Source organism: Erpetoichthys calabaricus, chromosome 7 (genome assembly GCF_900747795.2).
Source record: "Erpetoichthys calabaricus chromosome 7, fErpCal1.3, whole genome shotgun sequence".
Lineage (NCBI taxonomy): Eukaryota > Metazoa > Chordata > Cladistia > Polypteriformes > Polypteridae > Erpetoichthys > Erpetoichthys calabaricus.
The window spans coordinates 4,950,448-4,974,754 of record NC_041400.2 but is presented as its reverse complement, the minus strand read 5'-3'; the positions used below and the strand labels follow the sequence as shown (position 1 = coordinate 4,974,754).

Below are 24,307 nucleotides of genomic sequence, written 5' to 3'. Positions count from 1 at the left end.
GCTGTGTGGCTAGTTCAGGGACTGGGGCCCTTGTTAAAGTCGAGGGTTGGAAGAATTCAACCCAATATCAACCAATTCTTCAGGATAATGTTCAAGCATCAGTCACAAAGTTGAAGTTACGCAGGGGTTGGATATTCCAACAAGACAATGAGCCAAAACACAAAGGCATTCATGCAGAGGGAGAAGTATAATGTTCTGGAATGGCCGTCACAGTCCCCTGACTTGAATATCATTGAAAATCTATGAGATGATTTGAAGCAGGCTGTCCATCAAATTGAACTGAACTGGAGAGATTTGGTATGAAGAATGGTCAACAATACCTCCATCCAGAATCAGACACTCATCAGAGGCTATAGGAGGACAGCGTCTAGAGGTGTTAGATTTCCAAAAGGAGGCTCAACTAAATATTGATGTCATATCTCTGTTGGGGTGCCCACATTTATGCACCTGTCTAATTTTGTTATGATGCATATTTTCTGTTAATCCAATAAACTTAATGTCACTGCTGAAATCCTACTGTGTCCATAAGGCATGTCAGATATTACAAGGAAGTTGCTACTTTGAAAGCTCAGCCAATGAGAAACAAAAATCCAAAGAATTAAGAAGGGATCCCAAACTTTTTCATATAACTGTATATACATACAATGCATTATTATTATTGTTATTATTAATAATAATCATCATCATCATCATAATAACAATAATAATAAGCACTTTGTTTTTCCTGTGTGTAGCTGTGCCTCCTCTCCTCCATTATTTACTTGTGCTATTGGGTGGGGTAGAGTAAGGCGGGTGCTCTGGGATGGGTGTTTTATTTTGTATTGATATTTTTATGGTTATGTTTGATTTACTGTAAGTTGTATTTGTATCTACTTAATAAAAAAATAATAAAAAAACAACATGCTTAAACATAAGACCATCTTGGGCCTTTTTTGTATTTGCGTGACCCCTACATATCATACTATTTAATGAGAAAACTGCTTGAAATCCTGGAGATCTGTAATAGACGGTAACTTGCTGTATAATAAAACCTTCTTAGCAATCTGATTGGTCAGTTCAGCTTTGGGGTGATGTGACAAAAGAGGAAGTGTGAGTGTGAGACACATGTGGAGGAGTAAAGGCACGTGAAGTTCGCTGAGGGAGTCATCTTCAAAAATGGCAAATATAGAAGTGGACAGGAGAAGAAATAGGCGCCTCACAAATAAGGACAGAGTCTGGGAAGCAGTGAGGAACACACTTGAGAAAGGGATCACTAATTTAGAGACATTCATAGACATGCGAAAAGTAGTGAAGGTACATGAAGGGCAAGAGATAACAAATATGTTTAAATTATTCTGTAACCTGCCTTTGATTGGTATCATGGTAGGTATTTAATAAAAATCAACACTGCTGATTCCCTAACCCTCACCTAGCATTTAGCATTAAGACCAGCAGTAATCCCCAACTGAATACGATCCATCAGTAATACATCATATGTTCATAGTCCTGACTCCCTCACATTATTAAATTGTAAATGACACTGTGAGTCTCTTTGGTTTCATTGCAGAATTAAACACACAGTTTTCATTAAGTCTGCTAGTAGTATGTCTGCTATCAAAATTCACATATATGCATATTCAAATACTTGTAACTGTTTATAAGATGCATGACTAAAATATGCTAACTTTTTAGCAAATAACTTGGTCTATTAATAATGAGAAAAACACCCCTGAGTATTTTGACACGCATTTTAAACAGCCAGTGAATAGGCACTTCATAACTCTGCCTTGAAGGGCACAATCAGGGCTTTTTTAATTAATTTCTTAGAAACTCTTAAAATACAACATTACAACAATGTAAACGACAAGAACAGGCCATACTGCCGACAAAAGCTCTATCTATGTATCATATAGTGCCTTTCATATTTATCTATCTATTGTCACACACATATGCCTGGGATGCACCAGGAGGGTCTGGTTGATTCTGATATGCGGGGCTAAGCGTGTGCACTAATGCCTTCTCTCCTTCCTTGCAAGAACAAGTAAGACCTAATCCACTTCCTTCCGTGCAACAGAACACACCCCTGATGATGTCATTTCCTTGTTCTTCGTTCTTTCCCTCAACTATAAATGAACCACCTGACCTTCCCTGTGGCAGTCTTGTGTTGGACTCAGTCCTGTGTGGCTACTCCCATTTAAAATTTGCTTTTTTATTACAGCAAAAATTACAATAGATGGGGCAGATCCCCCCCCCACCCCCGAATTCTTTATCTTTTGTCTTAGTATAGAAAGACAATCTATCTACCTATCTATTATATATCCATCCATCCATCCATTTTCCAACCCGCTGAATCCGAATACAGGGTCACGGGGGTCTGCTGGAGCCAATCCCAGCCAACACAGGGCACAAGGCAGGGACCAATCCCGGGCAGGGTGCCAACCCACCGCAGGACACACACAAATACACCCAAACACCAAGCACACACTAGGGCCAAGTTAGAATCGCCAATCCACCTAACCTGCATGTGTTTGGACTGTGGGAGGAAACCGGAGCACCCGGAGGAAACCCACGCAGACACGGGGAGAACATGCAAACTCCACACAGGGAGGACCCGGGAATCGAACCCAGGCCCCCAGATCTCCCAACTGCGAGGCAGCAGCAGTACCCACTGCGCCACCGTGCCGCCATCTATTATATAGTGCCTTTCATATCTATCTATCTATCTATCTATCTATCTATCTATCTATCTATCTATCTATCTATCTATCTATCTATCTATCTATCTATCTATCTATCTATCTATCATGCCTTTCATATCTATTATATAGTGCCTTTCCTATCTATCTATCTATCTATCTATCTATCTATCTATCTATCTATCTATCTATCTATCATATAGTGCCTTTCATATCTATCTATCTATCTATCTATCTATCTATCTATCTATCTATCTATCTATCTATCTATCTATCTATCTATCTATCATATAGTGCCTTTAATATCTATTACAGTATATAGTGCCTTTCATATCTATCTATCTATCTATCTATCTATCTATCTATCTATCTATCTATCTATCTATCTATCTATCATATAGTGCCTTTCATATCTATCTATCTATCTATCTATCTATCTATCTATCTATCTATCTATCTATCTATCTATCTATCTATCTATCTATCTATCTATCTATCTATCTATCTATTGTATCCTATGTACTATACTAAAATTAAGATCTATCTATCTATCTATCTATCTATCTATCTATCTATCTATCTATCTATCTATCTATTGTATCCTATGTACTATACTAAAATTAAGATCTATCTATCTATCTATCTATCTATCTATCTATCTATCTATCTATCTATCTATCTATCTATCTATCTATTGTATCCTATGTACTATACTAAAATTAAGATCTGTCTATCTATCTATCTATCTATCTATCTATCTATCTATCTATCTATCTATCTATCTATCTATCTATCTATCTATCTATCTATCTATCTATAATAAACCGATGTTTGCTGTTCAAGCTATTCATAGATGAATGAATATTCATAGATATGAAAGGCACTATATGATAGATAGATAGATAGATAGATAGATAGATAGATAGATAGATAGATAGATAGATAGATAGATAGATAGATAGATAGATAGATAGATAGATAGATAGATAGATAGATAGATAGATAGATAGATAGATAGATAGATAGATAGATTCAGGATTCAATTTTAAGTACACTAACGCACACTGAGTTATAATCCAATCTATGGCTGCACCTAATCACTTTGCTGAGTCCTGCTCCACTTACCCAGGGTCATGCATATGTGTCACAAGGTGACCTTCCAGGATCATCAGAGGTAAGCACTACCACTCCAGGACAGTAAATGGCGCTGTTGCTGAAGGTATCGTCTTTGTTTCCCCCGCCCAAATGAGGGCAGCTGACTCCGCCTCTTCTATTGCAGTAACTATAAAGCCAAGGGGTCGTCTCATTTATTGAAGAGCAGGACCGCCGGACGGAGTTCCCACCCAGCCCTGTGAATACTCTACAGCGCCTTGTACTATTATAGTCTGACCAGGCAATGTCACCTTTGCTTTGTGTAGTTTGCCCCACTGTGCTTAGTTTTTCTGTGTTCCCACAGTCAATCAAGGCTTTTAAAGCATGCTACACTTTGCACAAGTGTTTTATTCAAAAATGAAACATTTATCATGATAATCTGACTGTTACCAATCTAAACGTCTATCTAAAATTCAAACTAAAATTGTTTTTGCCTATAAATTGCACAGTAACAAGTCCTGTCACTAGGTGTAAGGTCTAACTTAAGCATTCAAGGCTGTTGTCGACAAATGTCAACATCAAGGGTCAGAAGGAGGACAGCATTTGCTAAGTGTTGGCAAGAGCTTCCTAGAGTGCATTGCTTGATTTTATCAGCTAGGTGGCAGCATAGACCTTGAGATAAAGTGAGTCTCGAACACTTCAAGCATTCATTTCCTTACAGAGCCAAATCTGTTTCAAATGATATAATTTAACAAATTCATGGCTAGGATTAAAATTACTAGTGCTCTGAATAGAATACTACATTAATATACATTACAGTGTCAACATTAAAGACGTTTTCCCACCGCAGGAACTTTGTTTTCAGTGTAGATGTAGACACTGGGCCACTTGTGGTCCCGGGCCACTTTCACGCATTACAAACTCACCGCAAAACAGGAACTGTAACCATAATGCAAAATATGTGACGTGGAAAGAAGAGTGACGGTGAAAAGTGAGGTGCGTTCAGGAGATCATGGGGGTCCCCTCCCCACTTATTGCTTCGATGTGGTGTATGATGCGTAGCAAAAGGAGGTGGCCATGACAAGTGCAGTGTGATCAAAAGTTTACAGGGGACCTCCCCTACCTTTAGTATAGTTTCTTAAACTATTGCTTGTTGGCTTTTGGGTTACGGCTCACCATTGTATTCAATTGGAAAAGGTCGTGTACGGTTTGAGAAATGACTTGCGATGGGGAACGGTGGAAAGTTTAAGCAATCGACGATTCTACACAATGACTGTGATCGTTGTTCTCCAAGTAAGAGGGCCCTCCGGGGATTACTGTTGGTAGCAATTCTCTAATTTAAGGGTCATTATGGATTGGGTCTCAAAAACACTAAGAAGGGAAAAATTGGGTCATGAGAAAAAATAACATTTTAAGAAATGTCGCCTTATTGATTTAAACTTCATAGGGGGAGATTATAGGTTTGATGAGGTGCATAGAGTATCGTACCAGGGAGATGGCTATTAATTGAGATGCAGTTCAAAATGTGGACCCCTCAACTCATTATTGCTTCAATACAGGGGACCCACGTACCATATTGCACAGTTTCTTAAACTAGGATTGCTGGTTTTTGGGTCGCACAGATTCGTGACTCACCATTGTATTCAATCGTGTCTCAGGATGGGGTGCTATGAGCAGTTTAAGCAATCGAGGATTCTACATTATGACTGTGAATCTTCTCCTCCAAGATGGGAGCCATCCCAGGATTACTGACAATGGTGATTCTCCAATCCGAGGGTCATCATGGATTCGAAGGCACTAAGAAGGGCAAGATTGGGTCGTGAGAAAAGAAAAGCTTAAGAAACACCACATTCGTGCTTCAAAATGACTGCAACTGCTCAGGAGAGATTACTGCTTTGATGTGATGCACAGAGTGGCACGCCGGTGAGGTGGCTGTTAACCTCCTGAACGTTAGACCTGAGCGTTACTTGGGCTGTGAAACCAGTGTGAAAATCATTAGTCCCGAGTGTCACTTGGGCAACGGTATCAACGTGTCTTCTCCTAGCCTCACAATTACATCTTGTAAGAAATGTTTTTCAGCAGGCCAAGTGTTGCACGTTCTTGACAGCGACACGAGGAGTCATGTTGAGGAGCCTCTCGTCAGCAGTGATGATGAAGTGAATCTGACTACAGGCAGTGAAACTGAAACAGACAGTGAAACCGAAAGCAGTTCTGATGAATCTAAAAGTGCCGCTCGCATTGGGGTTTCTGTTGACCCTGCTTCAAATAAACCAGCAACACCTGGGGGGCAGCCAGGAATAAAAGTGAATGCTGACAGCCAAGATCCACTTAGCTGAAGTTACTTCTTGATGACGACGTGATCGAAAGAATTGTTGTTGAGATGAACCGTTATGCTGAACACTGTCATGTAAATGCAGTTTTCCCATTCAGAGATATACCACACAAAAGACATATTTTGACAGTATATTATAATATATTATATTATATAGTATATTAGTATATTATTATTAGTCATCATCATCATTATTATTATTATTCATTTCATAGTATTATTATTATTAGTCATCATCATCATTAATATTATTCATTTATATTATTATTATTATTATTATTCATTGTATAATATTATTTTTATTAGTCATCGTCATCAATATTATTATTATTAGTCATCATCATTATTATTCATTTCATATTATTATTTTTATTATTATTATTCATTTCATATTATTATTAGTCATCATTGTCATTATTATTCATTTCATATTATTATATTATTATTATTGCTCATTGCATAATATTATTATTAGTTATCATTATTATTATTCATTTCATATTATTATTATTATTATTATCCATCCATCCATTTTCCAACCCGCTGAATCCGAACACAGGGTCACGGGGGTCTGCTGGAGCCAATCCCAGCCAACACAGGGCACAAGGCAGGAAACAATCCTGGGCAGGGTGCCAACCCATCGCAGGACACACACAAACACACCCACACACCAAGCACACACTAGGGCCAATTTAGAATCGCCAATCCACCTAACCTGCATGTCTTTGGACTGTGGGAGGAAACCGGAGCACCCGGAGGAAACCCACGCAGACACGGGGAGAACATGCAAACTCCACGCAGGGAGGACCCGGGAAGCGAACCCGGGTCCCCAGGTCTCCCAACTGCGAGACAGCAGCGCTACCCACTGCACCACCGTGCCGCCCCATTATTATTATTTTTATTATTATTGTTATTCATTTCATATTATTATTAGTCATCATTGTCATTATTATTCATTTCATATTATCCATCCATCCATTATCCAACCCGCTATATCCTATTATTATTATTATTATTATTATTGTTCATTGCATAATATTATTATTAGTAATCATTATTATTGTTCATTTCATATTATTATTCATTTCATATTATTATTATTATTATTATTATTATTATTCATTGCATACTATTATTATTAGTCATCATCATTATTATTATTATTATTATTATTTATTTCATATTATTATTATTATTATTATTATTCATTGCATACTATTATTATTAGTCATCATCATTATTATTATTTTTATTATTATTATTATTCATTTCATATTATTATTAGTCATCATTGTCATTATTATTCATTTCATATTATCCATCCATCCATTATCCAACCCGCTATTTCCTGACTATTATTATTATTATTATTGTTCATTGCATAATATTATTATTAGTCATCATTATTATTGTTCATTTCATATTATTATTCATTTCATATTATTATTATTAATCATCAGTATTATTATTATTATTATTATTCATTTCATATTATTATTAGTCATCACTGTCATTATTATTCATTTTATATTATTATATTATTATTATTGTTCATTGCATAATATTATTATTAGTCATCATTATTATTATTATTCATTTCATATTATTATTATTAGTCATCATTGTCATTGTTATTATTCATAATATTATTATTATTAGTCATCATCATTATTATTATTATTCACAATATTATTATTTGTCATCATCATTATTATTATTATTCATATTATTCTTATTAGTCATCATCATTATTATTTTTATTTGTATCATTATTATACTTTTTGATCGTCTTACTTTTTACTTTTGGTGTTTTGCACATTTTACAGTAGAAAGATTAGACTTAATAAAAATTTTAATTTTCAAGCCAAAAAATGCAACACTTTTTACATGTTTATTTGAGAAAAACATGTCACACTAAGGAGGTTAATAGTGATGTGGTTTAAAACGAGGCGCGATTGTGAATTGTTATTGTGCTGCATGGCGCGGTGCAGCAAGGAGATGGCTATGAAGAATGATGCGATACAAAGTGCTGCACGATTGTGAGTTCACAGGGGACCCCCATATCTTATTGCATGGTTTCTTAAAGTATGTATTTACGATTTTGGGTCGCCCAGAGTCGTGACTCACCGTTGTATTCAATCAGAAAGTGTCACATACGGTATGCGAAGTGTCATGTGATGAGGTGAGGCGGGCAGTTTAAGCAATTGAGTAGGACCTGCTCTAGGATATGACTGTGATCGCTGTTCTCCAAGGGCATAGGGATTACTACCGGCAGCTGTTCTCCTATCTGAGGATAATCATGGATTGGGTCACAAAGACACTTCTTCTTCTTCTTTTGGCGGATCATCTTCTTCCATATCTTTCTGTCCTTGTCATCCACCCATCACCTGCATGTCCTCTCTCAGCACACCCATAAACCTCCTCTTAGACCCTCTAATGTCCTCATTTCTAATCCTGTCCATCCTCATCACCTCCAGCTCTGTCTCCTGCTTTCTGGTCAGTGCCACCGTCTCCACCCCAAATAACCAACCCATGGGTCACAAAGACACTTAAGAAGGGCAAAATTTTGACAGGAGAAGAAAACATTGAAACACCGCCTTATTTCTTCGAACTCCATGCGGTGCCTAGAGTGGCACACCAGTGAGGTGGCTATTAAGAGTTATGGCTGTTACGCAGTTCAAAATGCAGCTAAACTGGGATATTCATGGGGCAACTCACCCACCTTATTGATTAGATGCAATGCATCGCGCTATGTAGGCAAAGGTTTTAATCACGCCACTGTGATCTGTGAGGTTTATTACAAACACGTTATTTTATAAAAGATTATTCCTTTAACACACACATCAACTGACAGAGTGAAACAAAGATGGACAGAAAAACATGAAAGACAATCCAGGCTGTCAATTTAAAATGCTGGCATTTCCTTAATCAATATATGGCCAGAGCAAACAACGGCTACTGTCTGTGGAAGTCATGAGAACAGGGAAAGGTGTTACTTGGGTAAAGTCCAGAAATAACAGACGACTGTTGGAAGTTGCCCATACCTGATAAATATGTAAATATGTGAGGGTTTATAATGTATATGATCAATCACGAAGCCAGAAGCCCACCAAATGCTGCTACCCGCCTTGCAGGACCGGGTCATATAAGTGTCATCATCCTCCACCGAAGATGGACTGTATGTTCCATTGGCTTATCTCCGGTCTGAACAGGAAAGTGTGGTCAGGTCATCATGAAAAGTTAAAAACTAATAATGATAACATAAAATAAATGTGTCCACTGGTCTGTGCTATAAATTTGTTTTCTGTATGATTCCAATTATTTTGATCATTTTTATAGTCAAAATCGCTGATTTGGTGCATTTTCTGTTCAAATAAAGTAGAGAAACGCGAGGTGTGACAGCAACAAGTCTCACCTCCCCTCGGACTGCGCTCTCCTCACACACTGACTGGGTTGATGCCTGCGATTGGCACGTGCCTGACGCTGTCTCTCTGTGTGTCACCAATATAAGGTTTGCAGACACCTTTATTACACACCCTGACTTTACACAGTCTGGCTAATATCTTTAATGAATGTGTGGGACATACAGTGCATCCGGAAAGTATTCCCAGCGCTTCATCACTTTTTCCACATTTTGTTATGTTACATTCTTATTCCAAAATGGATTAAATTCATTTTTTCCATAATGACGTCAAAAAAGTTTACTTGAGGTTTTTGCAAATTTATTAAAAATAAAAAAACTGAGAAATCCCATGTCCATAAGTATTCACAGCCTTTGCTCAATACTTTGTCGATGCACCTTTGGCAGCAATTCCAGCCTCAAGTTTTGTTGAATATGATGCCACCAGCTTGGCACACCTATCCTTGGCCAGTTTCGCCCATTCCTCTTTGCAGCACCTCTCAAGCTCCATCAGGTTGGAAGGGAAGCGTCGGTGCACAGCCATTTTAAGATCTCTCCAGAGATGTTCATTAGAACATTAGAACACTCTAGACGAGAACAGGCCATTCAGCCTCATAAAGCTTACCATACCATACCATACCATATTTATTTGTTGAGCGCTTAAAAACACAGCATTACAACCGACCAAAGCGCTGTACAGTTAAAACAAACAGGACTAAAAACTAAATATTAAAAGCAAACATTAAGAGAGAATTTGAACTAAGAAACTAAAAACAGGTCAGAGGACCCAATAAAATAGAGAAAATAGCGAAAAACAAGTAGAAAATGAAACAAGTTAAGAATTAAAAGCCAAAGTGAAGAAGAGCGTTTTTAAGCGTACTTTGAATGTGGCAACTGAAGTGGCTTGCCTAACCACTAAGGGTAGGGAGTTCCAGAGCCTGGGTGCACCGACGGAGAAAGCCCTTTCACCACGAGCTTTGAAACGTGCCTTGGGAACGGTTAGAAGCAGCTGATCTGCGGATCTAAGAACGCAAGGGGGATTGTGACGATGGAGCAAAACACTCAAATAGGCGGGGGCTAGACCATTTAATGCCTTATAAGTTAGGAGGAGTATCTTAAAATCGATTCTGAAACTAACCGGCAGCCATTGTAAGGTTTTTAAAATTGAAGTAATATGTTGGCCTCTGCCACTCCCTGTTAGAAGCCTTGCAGCCGCATTTTGAACCAGTTGTAGTCTAGAAAGAGTGGCTTTGCTGATGCCATAAAGGCAGGAATTAGAGTAATCAAGCCGGGACGTAATAAATGCATGGATTACTGATTCCAGGAGATGGTTAGACAGAATAGGCTTGAGTTTGGCGATATGCCTGAGCTGGAAAAAAACAGGATTTTACTGTGCTGTTGACTTGAGCATCCATTTTCAGGAACGAATCCATTTTGACTCCGAGATTAAAGACAGATGAAGTTACTGGAGTGGGAAGAGAGTCGAGGCCAAAAGATGGAATCTGTTTGTAGTCGGGACTAAAAACAATGACCTCGGTTTTTGCCAGTACTATCCACTTATTTCTTCCAAGAAAACATCAAGTCGAGTTTTGAAAGACCCTAACGTCTTACTGTCTACCACACTACTTGGTAGCTTATTCCAAGTTTCTATCATTCTTTGTGTAAAGAAAAACTTCCTAATGTGTGTGCGAAATTTACCCTTAACAAGTTTCCAACTGTGTCCCCGTGTTCTTGATGAACTCATTTTAAAATAACAGTCTCGATCCACTGCACTAATTCCCTTCATAATTTTAAACACTTCAATCATGTCACCTCTTAATCTTCTTTTGCTTAAACTGTAAAGTCTCAGCTCTTTTAATCTTTCCTCATCACTCATCCCCTGTAGCCCTGGAATCAGCCTAGTCGCTCTTCTCTGGACCTTTTCTTGTGCTGTTATGTCCTTTTTGTAGCCTGGAGACCAAAATTGCACACAGTACTCAAGATGAGGCCTCACCAGTGCATTATAAAGGTTGAGCAGAACCTCCTTGGACTTGTACTCCACACATCGTGCTATATATCCTAACATTCTGTTAGCCTTCTTAATGGCTTCTGAAGTCGATAGCTTAGCGTCCACTATGACTCCTAAATCCTTCTCATAAGGTGTACTCTCGATTTTCCGACCGCCCATTGTGTATTCAAACCTCACATTTTTACTTCCAGTGTTCAATTGGATTCAAGTCTGGGCTCTGGCTGGGCCACTCAAGGACATTCACAGAGTTGTCCTGAAGCCACTCCTTTGATATCTTTGATATCCTGCTCCGTCTTCACTGGCTCCCTGTGTCTTACAGAATCGAATATAAAATCCTACTAATAACCTACAAAGCCTTAAATAACCTCGCGCCAAACTACTGTACATCAGTGACCTTCTCCATCACTATGTGCCTGCCCGCCCACTAAGGTCCTCTGATTCTGGCAATCTTGTTGTACCCCACACTAATCTACACTCCATGGGTGACAGGGCCTTCAGCTGTATAGCGCCCAGACTATGGAATGACCTACCGAAATTAATCAGATCAGCTGACTCCATGGATTCTTTTAAAAAACAACTCAAAACTCATCAGATCAGGAAGGCTTTTAGCTCCACTTGACTTTATTACCCTTCTCTCAGTTTACTTGTCTGTCATGATGCTCATATAACTTCTGTGTGTGTGTGTGTGTGCGAGACCATCAATTATGTTGTCTGTTAGGCTTTTTCTCTGAATTCACTGTTGTAATCTTCTTTATTTATTTATCTGGTTTGTACAATGCTATATACTGTATACGCTGCCGTTCTTTATTATATTCTGTAAGTGCCTTGAGCATGGGAAAGGCGCTATATAAATAAAATGTATTATTATTATCATTATTATTATTATTATTATTATTATTATCTTGGCTGTGTGCTTAGAGTCGTTGTCCTGCTGAAAGATGAACTGTCGCCCCAGTCTGAGGTCAAGAGCGCTCTGGAGCAGGTTTTCATCCAGGATGTTTCTGTACATGGCTGCAGTCATCTTTCCCTTTATCCTGACTAGTCTCTCAGTTCCTGCCGCTGAAAAACATCCCCACAGCATGATGCTGCCACCACCATGCTTCACTGTAGGGATGGTGCTAGGTTTCCTCCAAACGTGATGCCTGGCATTCACACCAAAGAGTTCAATCTTTGTCTCATCAGACCAGAGAATTTTCTATCTCATGGTCTGAGAGTCCTTCAGGTGCCTTTTGGCAAACTCCAGGCGGGCTGCCATGTGCCTTTTACTAAGGAGTGGCTTCCGTCTGGCCACTCTACCATACAGGCCTGATTGGTGGCTTGCTGCAGAGATGGTTGTCCTTCTGGAAGGTTCTCCTCTCTCCACAGAGGATCTCTGGAGCTCTGACAGAGTGACCATCGGGTTCTTGGTCACCTCCCTGACTAAGGCCCTTCTCCCCCGATCGCTCAGTTTAGATGGCCGGCCAGCTCTAGGAAGAGTCCTGGTGGTTTCGAACTTCTTCCACTTATGGATGATGGAAGCCACTGTGCTCATTGGGACCTTCAAAGCAGCAGAAATTTTTCTGTAACCTTCCCCAGATTTGTGCCTGGAGACAATCCTGTCTTGGAGGTCTACAGACAATTCCTTTGACTTCATGCTTGGTTTGTGCTCTGACATGAACTGTCAACTGTGGGACCTTCTATAGACAGGTGTGTGCCTTTCCAAATCAGGTCCAGTCAACTGAATTGACCACAGGTGGACTCCAATGAAGCTGCAGAAACATCTCAAGGATGATCAGGGGAAACAGGAGGCACCTGAGCTCAATTTGGAGCTTCACGGCAAAGGCTGTGAATACTTATGTACATGGGATTTCTCAATTTTTATATTTTTAATAAATTTGCAAAAAATCTCAAGTAAACTTTTTTCCAGTTGTCATTATGGGGTGTTGTGTGTGGAATTCTGAGGAAAAAATTAATTTAATCCATTTTGGAATAAGGCTGTAACATAACAAAATGTGGAAAAAGTGATGCGCTGGGAATACTCTCCGGATGCACTGTATTTAGTCTTGCTGATCGGACATAAAACGGCAGTGCAAAGGCACAAGGTGAGGCAGACAGTACCGTGCCGCCCTGAAGGGGGCGCATGTGAGCCCAACAGGTGCTCATTGCTGCTGTTCTTCTACGCAGAGGCGCCAATAAGTTAGCGAGATCAGAAAGTCAAGTGCACTGCAGCGGCTAACTGCCAAAATTTAAAATTAAGAGTTTTAAAACTACAGGAAAATAAAGAGGACTTTTACAAGAAAGTGACGGAGATTTTCGTGGGGAAGGATGGGTGCATGGACTTCATTTACAAATAAAGCTGAAGACCATAAACGGTCTTTATTTTATAAAAAAATGGGATCAGACTAAGAAAAAAAAAACAATCCAATATTTAAAAGCTAAATTTTGACCATAAATAAAATATTCTTTTGTTTTTCTTGTTTTCCTTTTGTTGAACAGTCTGTATTAAAATTGATTAAATCATCAGAATTAAAAACTTTTAAAAACAATTAAAAATTTCAAGTAAGGTCAAAATTTAAATCTGTTTTTTCTTTGTACACCTCCCTATCCTTTCGTTTGTGTTGTGGAATCGCAACAGCAAATTTAGAACACATGAAGGGTGAGGAGCAAATGCGCTCTCTCCGCTCCCTCTCTCTGACGCCGATATAAACGTGACGTTCTTTCTCAGTCCAATATGCGCCTCACCTGTGTGTGTAAAGAATGAGATGAGATATAAAACATAACCAGTAGGCAATGTGCCTGCTGGCTGCCAACTGAACTGTGAATCAGCGACTCTTTGGGGTTCATAGATTTGTAAATCAAACTCTGAAGGAGTCACCAGCCATGAGCCTCACCGCACGTCACTGGGTCTGAATATGTATGTACAAAGGAGTCATGCATTGTATTCTTTGGGAGGAAAATTACAATTTAAAGCAAGGTAAATACATATATCTCTTTTTGTGCCATCGTTCTCTCATCGGATTATCTCTATTGTGGTTACAAAAGGGATGGGAATGGCTCGACTCTGTCCTGCATCAAGAATGGACACAATCCCAGAGAACAAGCGCCCCCTGCTGGATACATGTGGTGCAACAGGGAGGTGGCTATTAAGAGTGAAGTGGTTCAAAAATGCAGTGCAATTGATAGGTTGGGAGTTTGTGTGGGAGCGCTGACCTTATTTCTTCGATACAATGCAAGGCGTGGTGCACCAGGGAGGCGGCGCTCCATCTTCATAGATAACTTTCCAAAGTCCAAAGTGCTAACAGACTTGTGAGACGGCACCAGTTCTTGTGGTCAACCAATCAGCACAATTAATCACCTGAGCTCCACCCACTATAGTTTCTGCATGAAGGAAAAGTCCACACCCTGGAGGTGGAGCTAAAAATAAAGTACCAGTAACTATAGATGGCCTGATGTTCTTGCGGTGGGAATGCTTTTAAAGTTCCTGAGTCTCTAAAAGTCTCTGAGGTGGGAAGGCGTCTTACGCCAACAGCCTTGAGCCCCTGCTTAACAGACAGTCTACTTATATTTGACCCTTAATGCATTATAAACAATGACGTCATCGTCCTCAACTCCATCTCGGTTCTGAGCTGTACCTGCATATCTCGTGAAGACTACGGCACGTCAAGTCCTTCATGAAGTACAGTGGGCCGCTAACAGACACCTGTGTAATACCTGTGCGCTCAGCGTCTCCAGGGGGCTCTCCACTCGTGGGAACGTCATTAGCGGGAGGCCGCGGTAATCTTCGCTTTTCTGTTTCGTTGGGGTTCCATTCACGCCTTTAAAATTGTGTACAACACAAATTCCCTTCAAAAGAAAAATGAAAAAAAGAAAACTTTACTTTCAAAGAGTTTTCAAAAAAATGTCTGAGTTGAAAACTTTGGACCGGGGTTATTACAAAAGCTATAATAACAGAAACAATGAGAAAATAAATTTGTGTCAAACTTCTATTTCACACAAACAATGGACACATTTTAGTGAGCACATTTCAAGTGCTTCCATTTGCTAAAACAAAGGCATATTTAACTAGCATAATAAATGAAATGAAAGAGAAAATTACACCGCATTCACATTAGCTACATTTGTGAGCAATGAATAGTTTATTTAAAGTGCTTCCTTTACTTTGTATTGCTATGAAAATAAATGTGAGTGCAACATAAATGAAGAGAAGACTCAGATTACTAACAGATAAAGAAAAATCTAATTAAGAACATCAGTGCCTACGAAATGTGACAGTTCTGACCAGTCCCCCTGTCACTGTGTCCCTGTCACTACCAGGCATTACCATGACGATGCTATAAGGCAGGTGGTGAGCAGTGCCTGGTCTTCACCAGACATATTCAAGTCTTCTTGCTTAAGTCTCTACAAGTTTTCACTCCTAGATTTGGGCACCAGATATCATTCTTCCTGGCACATCCTCTCAAGCTCAATTAGATTGGATAGGGATTTACTGTGAAGTGTCACCGTCAGGTGTCTCCACACTTGTTCTATGGGGCTTTAATCTGAGCTTTTCCAGGACAGTCACAGACTTGTCTCAAAACAACTGCAACATTGTCTTGGCTTTATGCTTTGGGTCATTGTCATAAATTAAAAGTGAGCTGTCAGCCCAGTCTGAGGTCCTACACCCTCTGGACCTCTCAGTATTTGGCTGCATTCATCCTTCCCTCAAATCTGACCAGTCTCCATGTCCCCTGCCACTGAGAAGTGCCACCATAGCATGATGCTGTTATCGCCAACCTTCAGCATAGGGATGGTATTAGGTAGGTGATGAGCAATGCTTGGTCTACAACAGACAAATATGAGTTTTATTGCACAAATCTCTATCTATCTATCTATCTATCTATCATATAGTGCCTTTCATATCTATCTATCTATCTATCTATCTATCTATCTATCTATCTATCTATCTATCTATCTATCTATCTATCTATCTATCATATAATGCCTTTCATATCTATCTATCTATCTATCTATCTATCTATCTATCTATCTATCTATCTATCTATCTATCTATCTATCTATCTATCTATCTATCTATCTATCTATCTATCTGTCTAATCCTGCCAACTACACTATCTATCTATCTATCTATCTATCTATCTATCTATCTATCTATCTATCTATCTATCTATCTATCTATCTATCTATCTATCTAATCCTGCCAACTACACTATCTATCTATCTATCTATCTATCTATCTATCTATCTATCTATCTATCTATCTATCTATCTATCTATCTATCTAATCCTGCCAACTACACTATCTATCTATCTATCTATCTATCTATCTATCTATCTATCTATCTATCTATCTATCTATCTATCTATCTATCTATCTATCTATCTATCTATCTATCTAATCCTGCCAACTACACTATCTATCTATCCATCTATCTATCTATCTATCTATCTATCTATCTATCTATCTATCTATCTATCTATCTATCTATCTATCTATCTATCTATCTATCTATCTATCTATCTATCTAATCCTGCCAACTACACTATCTATCTATCTATCTATCTATCTATCTATCTATCTATCTATCTATCTATCTATCTATCTATCTATCTATCTATCTATCTATCTATCTATCTATCTATCTATCTATCTATCTATCTATCTATCTATCTATCCAATCCTGCCAACTACACTATTTATCTATCTATCTCTTTAAATAACTAGTTCTGTGGCATTTGTTAGCCCTTCCCTTGCAAGTATCTTACTGCAGCCATTCTCTCTAATGCTCCCTGTCATTCAAAAGCAGCACTCATGCCCATTGTACCACCATACCAAATAGAATTAGGTATAAGGCTGCAGAGCTGCGAAGTCCTGGCGAGTGGTGTCAGGAGGGGTGGGCTACAGATGCTTAAGCCCCTGATCTATTGAGCCCAGCCCCTGATCTTTATCTCAATCATATACTAGCTATATAGCAGTAGATCTATTGTCGTACAAGGCTGGGGGTCAGACCCGGCCGGGACGCCTGGAAGGACCGGGTCATGGCGTATTCATCTTCCGGGCCATGAGGGGGCAACCACCCTAGATTAGAAGAGGCCCACAGAAGGGGAGCAGGGAGGCTCAAGTCCATTGGGGCCTCTGGTCACCGCCAGGGGGCGCCCCGAACCTCATGGAACCCGGGACATATTTACTTCCGCCACACCCATGGATGTTGATCCTTCCAGAGTGCTTCCGGGTGCTCTCCTGATGCTTCCGCCACACCAGGAGGTGATGTCAGGCAGAGCACCTGGAGCTCATCCAGGTAGGAATAAAAGGGGCCGCCTTCCTCCAATCAGAGAGCTGGAATTGGGAGCAGGAGCAGGACGAAGCTCCTGTGGAGAGAGGACAAGTGGCCCACAGACAAGAGAGAGAAAGGCCTGGAGTAAAGGTGATTGGAGCAAGAAGCACAGTGTGTTGTGCGGGACTGTGTTGTGTTGGAGAGCAGAAAATAAAGGTGCATTTTGTAAAGATGCGGTGTCTGTCTGATGGTGTCCAGGCAAGTCTCACACTATCTATCCATCTATCTATCTGATCCTGCCAACTATGCTAAAATTTCTGTTTATCTATCTATTATATAGTGCCTTTCATATCAATGTATTACACTTGTGCAGCTGTCAATACCAATGGATATCAATTAACTTTATGACAGATCAATTGAAACTCTCTAAGAATGTAGTACGGCAAGTGCTAATGGTGTTCAAAAGAATATGAAAAAGAGTTGGCGGTGCCGGATGGCTTAATTTAATTTTTGTCTGTATGAATAAAACACATGCAGACATGAGAAGAAGGTGCAAACCTCAGAGAGGCAATAACCCGGTCGGGATTTGAAATCAACACAGATACACAAGCGGCTGCCCAGTAGAACTATAAGACCACAACTTACCAAGAACAAGGCTACGGCGCTTCCCAAAATGAATCCGGCGACCACATCAGAACAGTGATTTCGATATTCGGAGACCCTGTTGAGACCTGTCAGAAACGCAGCACACAGGGTCCCTAAACAGAGAACAGGCTTGGCCAGCCTACTGCTTTTTGTCTTTATAGTGCTTGTGATGTACATCTGTAATGAAAATACACAAAGCAATTTAAGTTGACGTCTTTCATAGCCAATGATATCTTAGCACAGTCCACAGGCAGAGCCTATCTTGTCAATTGTAACTGCTATTGACTATAAATAACATTTCTAATTAGAGTAAGAAAGTGATTTAAACACAATCAATAACTTTAGAAAACAAAAAATTGAAGTGTCCATTCCAGTGCAGCAAATCCTCATCCTTTGTGTGAATACTTATGTACATGGGATTTCTCAGGTTTTTTATTTTTAATAAATTTGCAAAAACCTCAAGTAAACTTTTTTCACGTTGTCATTATGGGGTGTTGTGTGTAGAATTCTGAGGAAAAAAATGAATTGAATCCATTTTGGAATAAGGCTGTAACATAACAAAATGTGGACAAAGTGATGAAGCGCTGTGAATACTTTCAGGATGCACTGTAGATCGGGCTTTTTTCCTATAATTTACTTGAACATTCCGGTTGATTTTGTGACTTCTCTCATTGCACTATGTATTATAGTTCGCTTACGGTAACTGATTTATTTTGCACGAATCCGAGAGACATGCAGCGGGCCGAGGGGAGGTGGGAGGGGCCGTCCTCACTCAAGCTCCACCCTCAGGGCGTGTACCTTACCTCCGCTTAGCTAGCGAACGAGAGAACTACTTCACGGATTTAGATGTCAGTAAATGCAAAGTATTACACATCTCTATAAATATAAAATCCAACGCCTGTCTGTCTGTCTGTCCGCTTTTCACGAGAGAACTACTTCGCGGATTTAGATCGGGTTTTTTTCTATAACACTGGTCAACAAGCATTTTGCTACTGGGATTCTTTCACCTGTACTTTAATAATAATAATTCTTTGTATTTACAGTGGGTACGGAAAGTATTCAGACCCCCTTCAATTTTTCAATCTTTGTTATATTGCAGCCATTTGCTAAAATCATTTAAATTAATTTTTTTCCTCATTAATATACACACAGCACCCCATATTGACAGACAAAAAAAAGAATTTTTGAAATTGTTGCAGATTTATTAAAAAAGAAAAACTGAAATATCACATGGTCCTAAGTATTCAGACCCTTTGCTCAGTATTTAGTAGAAGCGCCCTTTTGAGCTAATACAGCCACGAGTCTTCTTGGGAAAGATGCAACAAGTTTTTCACACCTGGATTTGGGGATCCTCTGCCATTCCTCCTTGCAGATCCTCTCCAGTTCTGTCAGGTTGGATGGTAAACGTTGGTGGACAGCCATTTTTAGGTCTCTCCAGAGATGCTCAATTGGGTTTAAGTCAGGGCTCTGGCTGGGCCATTCAAGAACAGTCACAGAGTTGTTGTGAAGACACTCCTTCGTTATTTTAGCTGTGTGCTTAGGGTCATTGTCTTGTTGGAAGGTAAACCTTCGGCCCAGTCTGAGGTCCTTAGCACTCTGGAGAAGGTTTTTGTCCAGGATATCCCTGTACTTGGCCGCATTCATCATTCATTCTCTCGATTGCAACCAGTCATCCTGTCCCTGCAGCTGAAAAACACCCCCATAGCATGATGCTGCCACTGCCATGCTTCACTGTGGGGACTGTATTGGACAAGTGATGAGCAGTGCCTGGTTGTCTCCACACATACCGCTTAGAATTAAGGCCAAAAAGTTCTATCTTGGTCTCATCAGACCAGAGAATCTTATTTCTCACCATCTCAGCAAACTCCATGCGGGCTGTCATGTGTCTTGCACTGAGGAGAGGCTTCCCACAGGCCACTCTGCCATAAAGCCCTGACTGGTGGAGGGCTGCAGTGATGGTTGAATTTCTACAACTTTCTCCCATCTCCTGACTGCATCTCTGGAGCTCAGCCAAAGTGATCTTTGGGTTCTTCTTTACCTCTCTCACCAAGGCTCTTCTCCCCCGGTAGCTCAGCTTGGCCAGACGGCCAGCTCTAGGAAGGGTTCTGGTCGTCCCAAACGTCTTCCATTTAAGGATTATGGAGGCCACTGTGCTCTTGGGAACCTTAAGTGCAGCAGAAATTTTTTTGTAACCTTGGCCAGATCTGTGCCTTGCCACAATTCTGTCTCTGAGCTCTTCAGGCAGCTCCTTTGACCTCATGATTCTCATTTGCTCTGACATGCATTGTGAGCTGTAAGGTCTTATATAGACAGGTGTGTGGCTTTCCTAATCAAGTCCAATCAGTATCATCAAACACAGCTGGACTCAAATGAAGGTGATCTCAAGGATGATCAGAAGAAATGGAAAGCACCTGAGTTAAATATATGAGTGTCACAGCAAAGGGTCTGAATACTTAGGACCATGTGATATTTCAGTTTTTCTTTTTTAATAAATCTGCAACAATTTCAAAAATTCTTTTTTTTTGTCTGTCAATATGGGGTGCTGTGTGTACATTAATGAGGAAAAAAATTAATTTAAATGATTTTAGCAAATGGCTGCAATATGACAAAGAGTAAAAAATTGAAGGGTGTCTGAATACTTTCCGTACCCACTGTATATAGTGCTTTTCTCATGACTCAAAGTGCTCAGCAATTGCAGGTTAAGGGCCTTGCTCAAGGGCCCAACAGAGCAGAGTCCCTATTGGCATTGTACGGGATTCAAACCGGCAACCTTCCGATCGCCAGTGCAGATCCCTACTCTCAGAGCTGCCACTCCACTCCGCAAAACTTTAACAAATTTCACTTGCTGATTCCAAATCTGAAAACCGTTTTCGTCCAGCAGCACGCCCCATTTTTTAGTTATGATGTTCCAGGTCTTGGACAACTAGGGTGACTGGACAGTAAAGGCAATGCATTTCAGAATTTAAGAAATAAGTTTGGTCTCGAGAAAAGTGAAGCCAAAATTAAGGAAGGTGTTTTTGTTGGGCCTGAAATCAGTGAACTGATACTTGACGATGAGTTCAAAAAGAAACTGAAGTCCACTGAATCAGCGCCCTCATTCGTGCAGGTTGTCTAGAATTTTCTTGGCAGTCACAGAGCAGAGAATTATACCGAGCTTGTGGAGAACCTGCTGAAAGTATATCAGCTTACGGGAGACAGAATGGCACTGAAGACGCATTTTTTACATTCTCATTTCAAATTTTTTCCACCAAATCAGAGATGAGTATGGGGAAAGATTTCATCAAGATATAAAGGTGATGGGTGGCGCAGTGGGTAGCGCTGCTGCCTCGCAGTTGGGAGACTTGGGGACCTGGGTTCGCTTTCCGGGTCCTCCCTGTGTGCTGGGCCGGATTTATATGAAAAGAGGCCCTAGGCTATTCCACTTATGAGGCCCTTTCACCTTCCATTTTTAAGTTTGTAAATTACATGAGAGATAATAAAATTTTGCTAACAATTTGAATGTAGGCCCCTCTTGATCTTGAGGCCCTAGGCTGAAGCCTAGTTAGCCTATAGGAAAATCCGGCCCTGCCTGTGTGGAGTTTGCATGTTCTCCCCGTGTCTGCATGGGTTTTCTCCCACAGTCCAAAGACATGCTGGTTAGGTGGATTGGCGATTCTAAATTGGCCCTGGTGTGTGTGTGTCCTGCAGTGGGTTGGCACCCTACCCAGGATTGGTTCCTGCCTTGTGCCCTGGGATTGGCTCCACCAGACCCCCGTGACCCTGTGTTTGGATTCAGCGGGTTGGAAAATGGATGGATAAAGGTGATGGAAAACCGATATCGGGGAAAATTTACTCCGAGCATGATGGGTGACTACTGTTGGTTCTTGCAAAGAGAGACGGGTGTGCAGTACAAGCATAAAAGCGAGTGCCTTCAACATTTTTGGAGCACACGGACCTCACTTTTATATTGAGGTAAATTGGCATAAATATACTTTAACGTGTCTCTGGTATCGTCTTCTGGTTTGTTTTCAGAATAAACACATCAAAACAATTTTGGTGGGACAGAGTCCAAACTCCAGATATCGTGTTGATAGATTATATTGATATTCAAAAGTGTCAAGACGTCAATGATGTGTATTTCAATAACCAGACGTGCTAGCTTAAATCCAATTTCATATATGGAATCAGTGTAAAAAAACTTAATAAAGAGCTGCTCTGAAGTTCCCAGTAGCAAACAAAAAATTTTTTTTGTAGACCAGTGTAATCATTCCAGTTGGTTTTGCGTCTTATCTCATCGATGCTAAGTATCATAGTTTGCTGGTGGAACCGGTTTATTTGCGGGAGAGTGCGGCGGCGGGCTGAGGGGAGGGGGAAGCAGGACGTCAGGAATAGGGAGCCGGGCCGGGCCCTCCTCACTCACACGTCAGCCTCCATTTGTGTCGCTCTACCTCGCGCCATGTGTTGGAGCGCACCTTGCCTCTGCTTAGCTGGTGATACCTGTTTGTTCAGCAGACATTATCATCTAGAGATTGTCAAGGAGTAACGTCTGATGTGTTTGAGAGAGAGATCAGAGCTCTGTGTGTTTTAGAGGGTATCCTAGAGATATCAAGGCCACATGCTCTTCTCTCCACGCGGGGGACGCTCTCCTGTCAGAGCTGAACACGATCAGATACACTGCCAACGTTTGACGTCGGAGTGTACCAACCTTCCGGTTGGCCAGAAGTAAATTTCTTTTTATTTTTTAATTGATTTTTTAAGCTTGTCCTATTTCACTACTATGTGGGGGATAGCTAGTACAACACTACAATTACAATTACAAAACTGAAGTCCTTGCTTCCTGTTGTGATGTGAGATTTTGCATATAACTTGATAAATATTTTGTATGTTTTTATTTGTAATTTAGGCAAAGCAAATGTAATATTAGTGAGAAGCATTCATGTTTACAACCCGAGGAATGGATCTCTTTGAATTTACAACAGGATTTGGGGGACGTGCCTTAAACCAGTTTGGCGAGTGTTTCTCTGCTAAAGTCTTTCAACCCCCGCAAGAAAGCCAGGTTACGTTAACATGTGGTTTGGAGGGATGGCAGGTGTTAAGATGTTCTATTTCCCCCATTGGTCTGAAGTATGGCTGTTTGGAATTGGCTTGGATCAGAAGTTTTTCAGTACCATGATGTCCTATTGGCTCTAGGGGTTGGAGAGAACATCTATAAATTTACTTGTTTAACCTCACAATCTCTCTCTTGCTAACCTGTGATGATGAAAAAGTATCTCTCTCTTACTAACCAACGTATGATGAAGAAGTATCTCTCTTACCAAACTGATGAAGACCATCACACCATGAACTGAAAGGACAACACAATGGAGACCACAACTTAGCAGCCATATTGAGACAGACTTGCAGCCTGTTCTGAACAAAGCTGAGCACCAATGATGCCTTAACTAGAGACATTTTAAATAACAAGTCTGTGTGCCGCCTGAAACCACACATCACCATTTAATCAGGTTGTATGGTTGCCAATATTCAAATGTACTTTGCATATTGTTATTATTTATGATTATTATCAATAATACATTATTTTATGTGTAACTTAACTCCTGCTTGTTTTTTTACTACATCTAATTGTCTGAGGTTATAGATATAGAAGGGAAGGTGGGGATAAGTTATATACTATAATACCTTATAAACAGTGGTAAGTCTGTGGGATTTGAGGCGTTCTGTCAGTGGCTACATCTTAATAATACAATAGGGGAAAGTAGAGCAATATATTACTCTACCAAGACAAAACAGAGAGATATTGTTATATTTTGATAAAGTCCAAGTGGTATCTTGCAAAAATTTAGCTGTATTTAGCTGAATACTATAATGAGAAAATCTGGTTTATGTTAACATTATTTTGGATTAATTTCGCACGCAAATTTATAG

The 24,307-nt window shown here is 40.0% G+C and overlaps 1 protein-coding gene across 6 annotated transcripts in view; it reads right to left on the bottom strand.

Moving 5' to 3' along the window:
- The window catches only part of plppr1 (phospholipid phosphatase related 1), a 247,712-nt gene that overhangs the window by 81,906 nt on the left and 141,499 nt on the right, over nt 1-24,307 (bottom strand). For all 6 annotated transcript variants that reach the window (XM_051929815.1, XM_051929813.1, XM_028805059.2 and 3 more), the window contains 2 exons: nt 18,404-18,580; nt 15,198-15,329 (listed from right to left, as the gene is read on the bottom strand). In XM_051929815.1, coding sequence (XP_051785775.1) covers nt 15,198-15,329; nt 18,404-18,580 — 309 coding nt within the window. The remainder of the gene's footprint in view (nt 1-15,197; nt 15,330-18,403; nt 18,581-24,307) is intronic.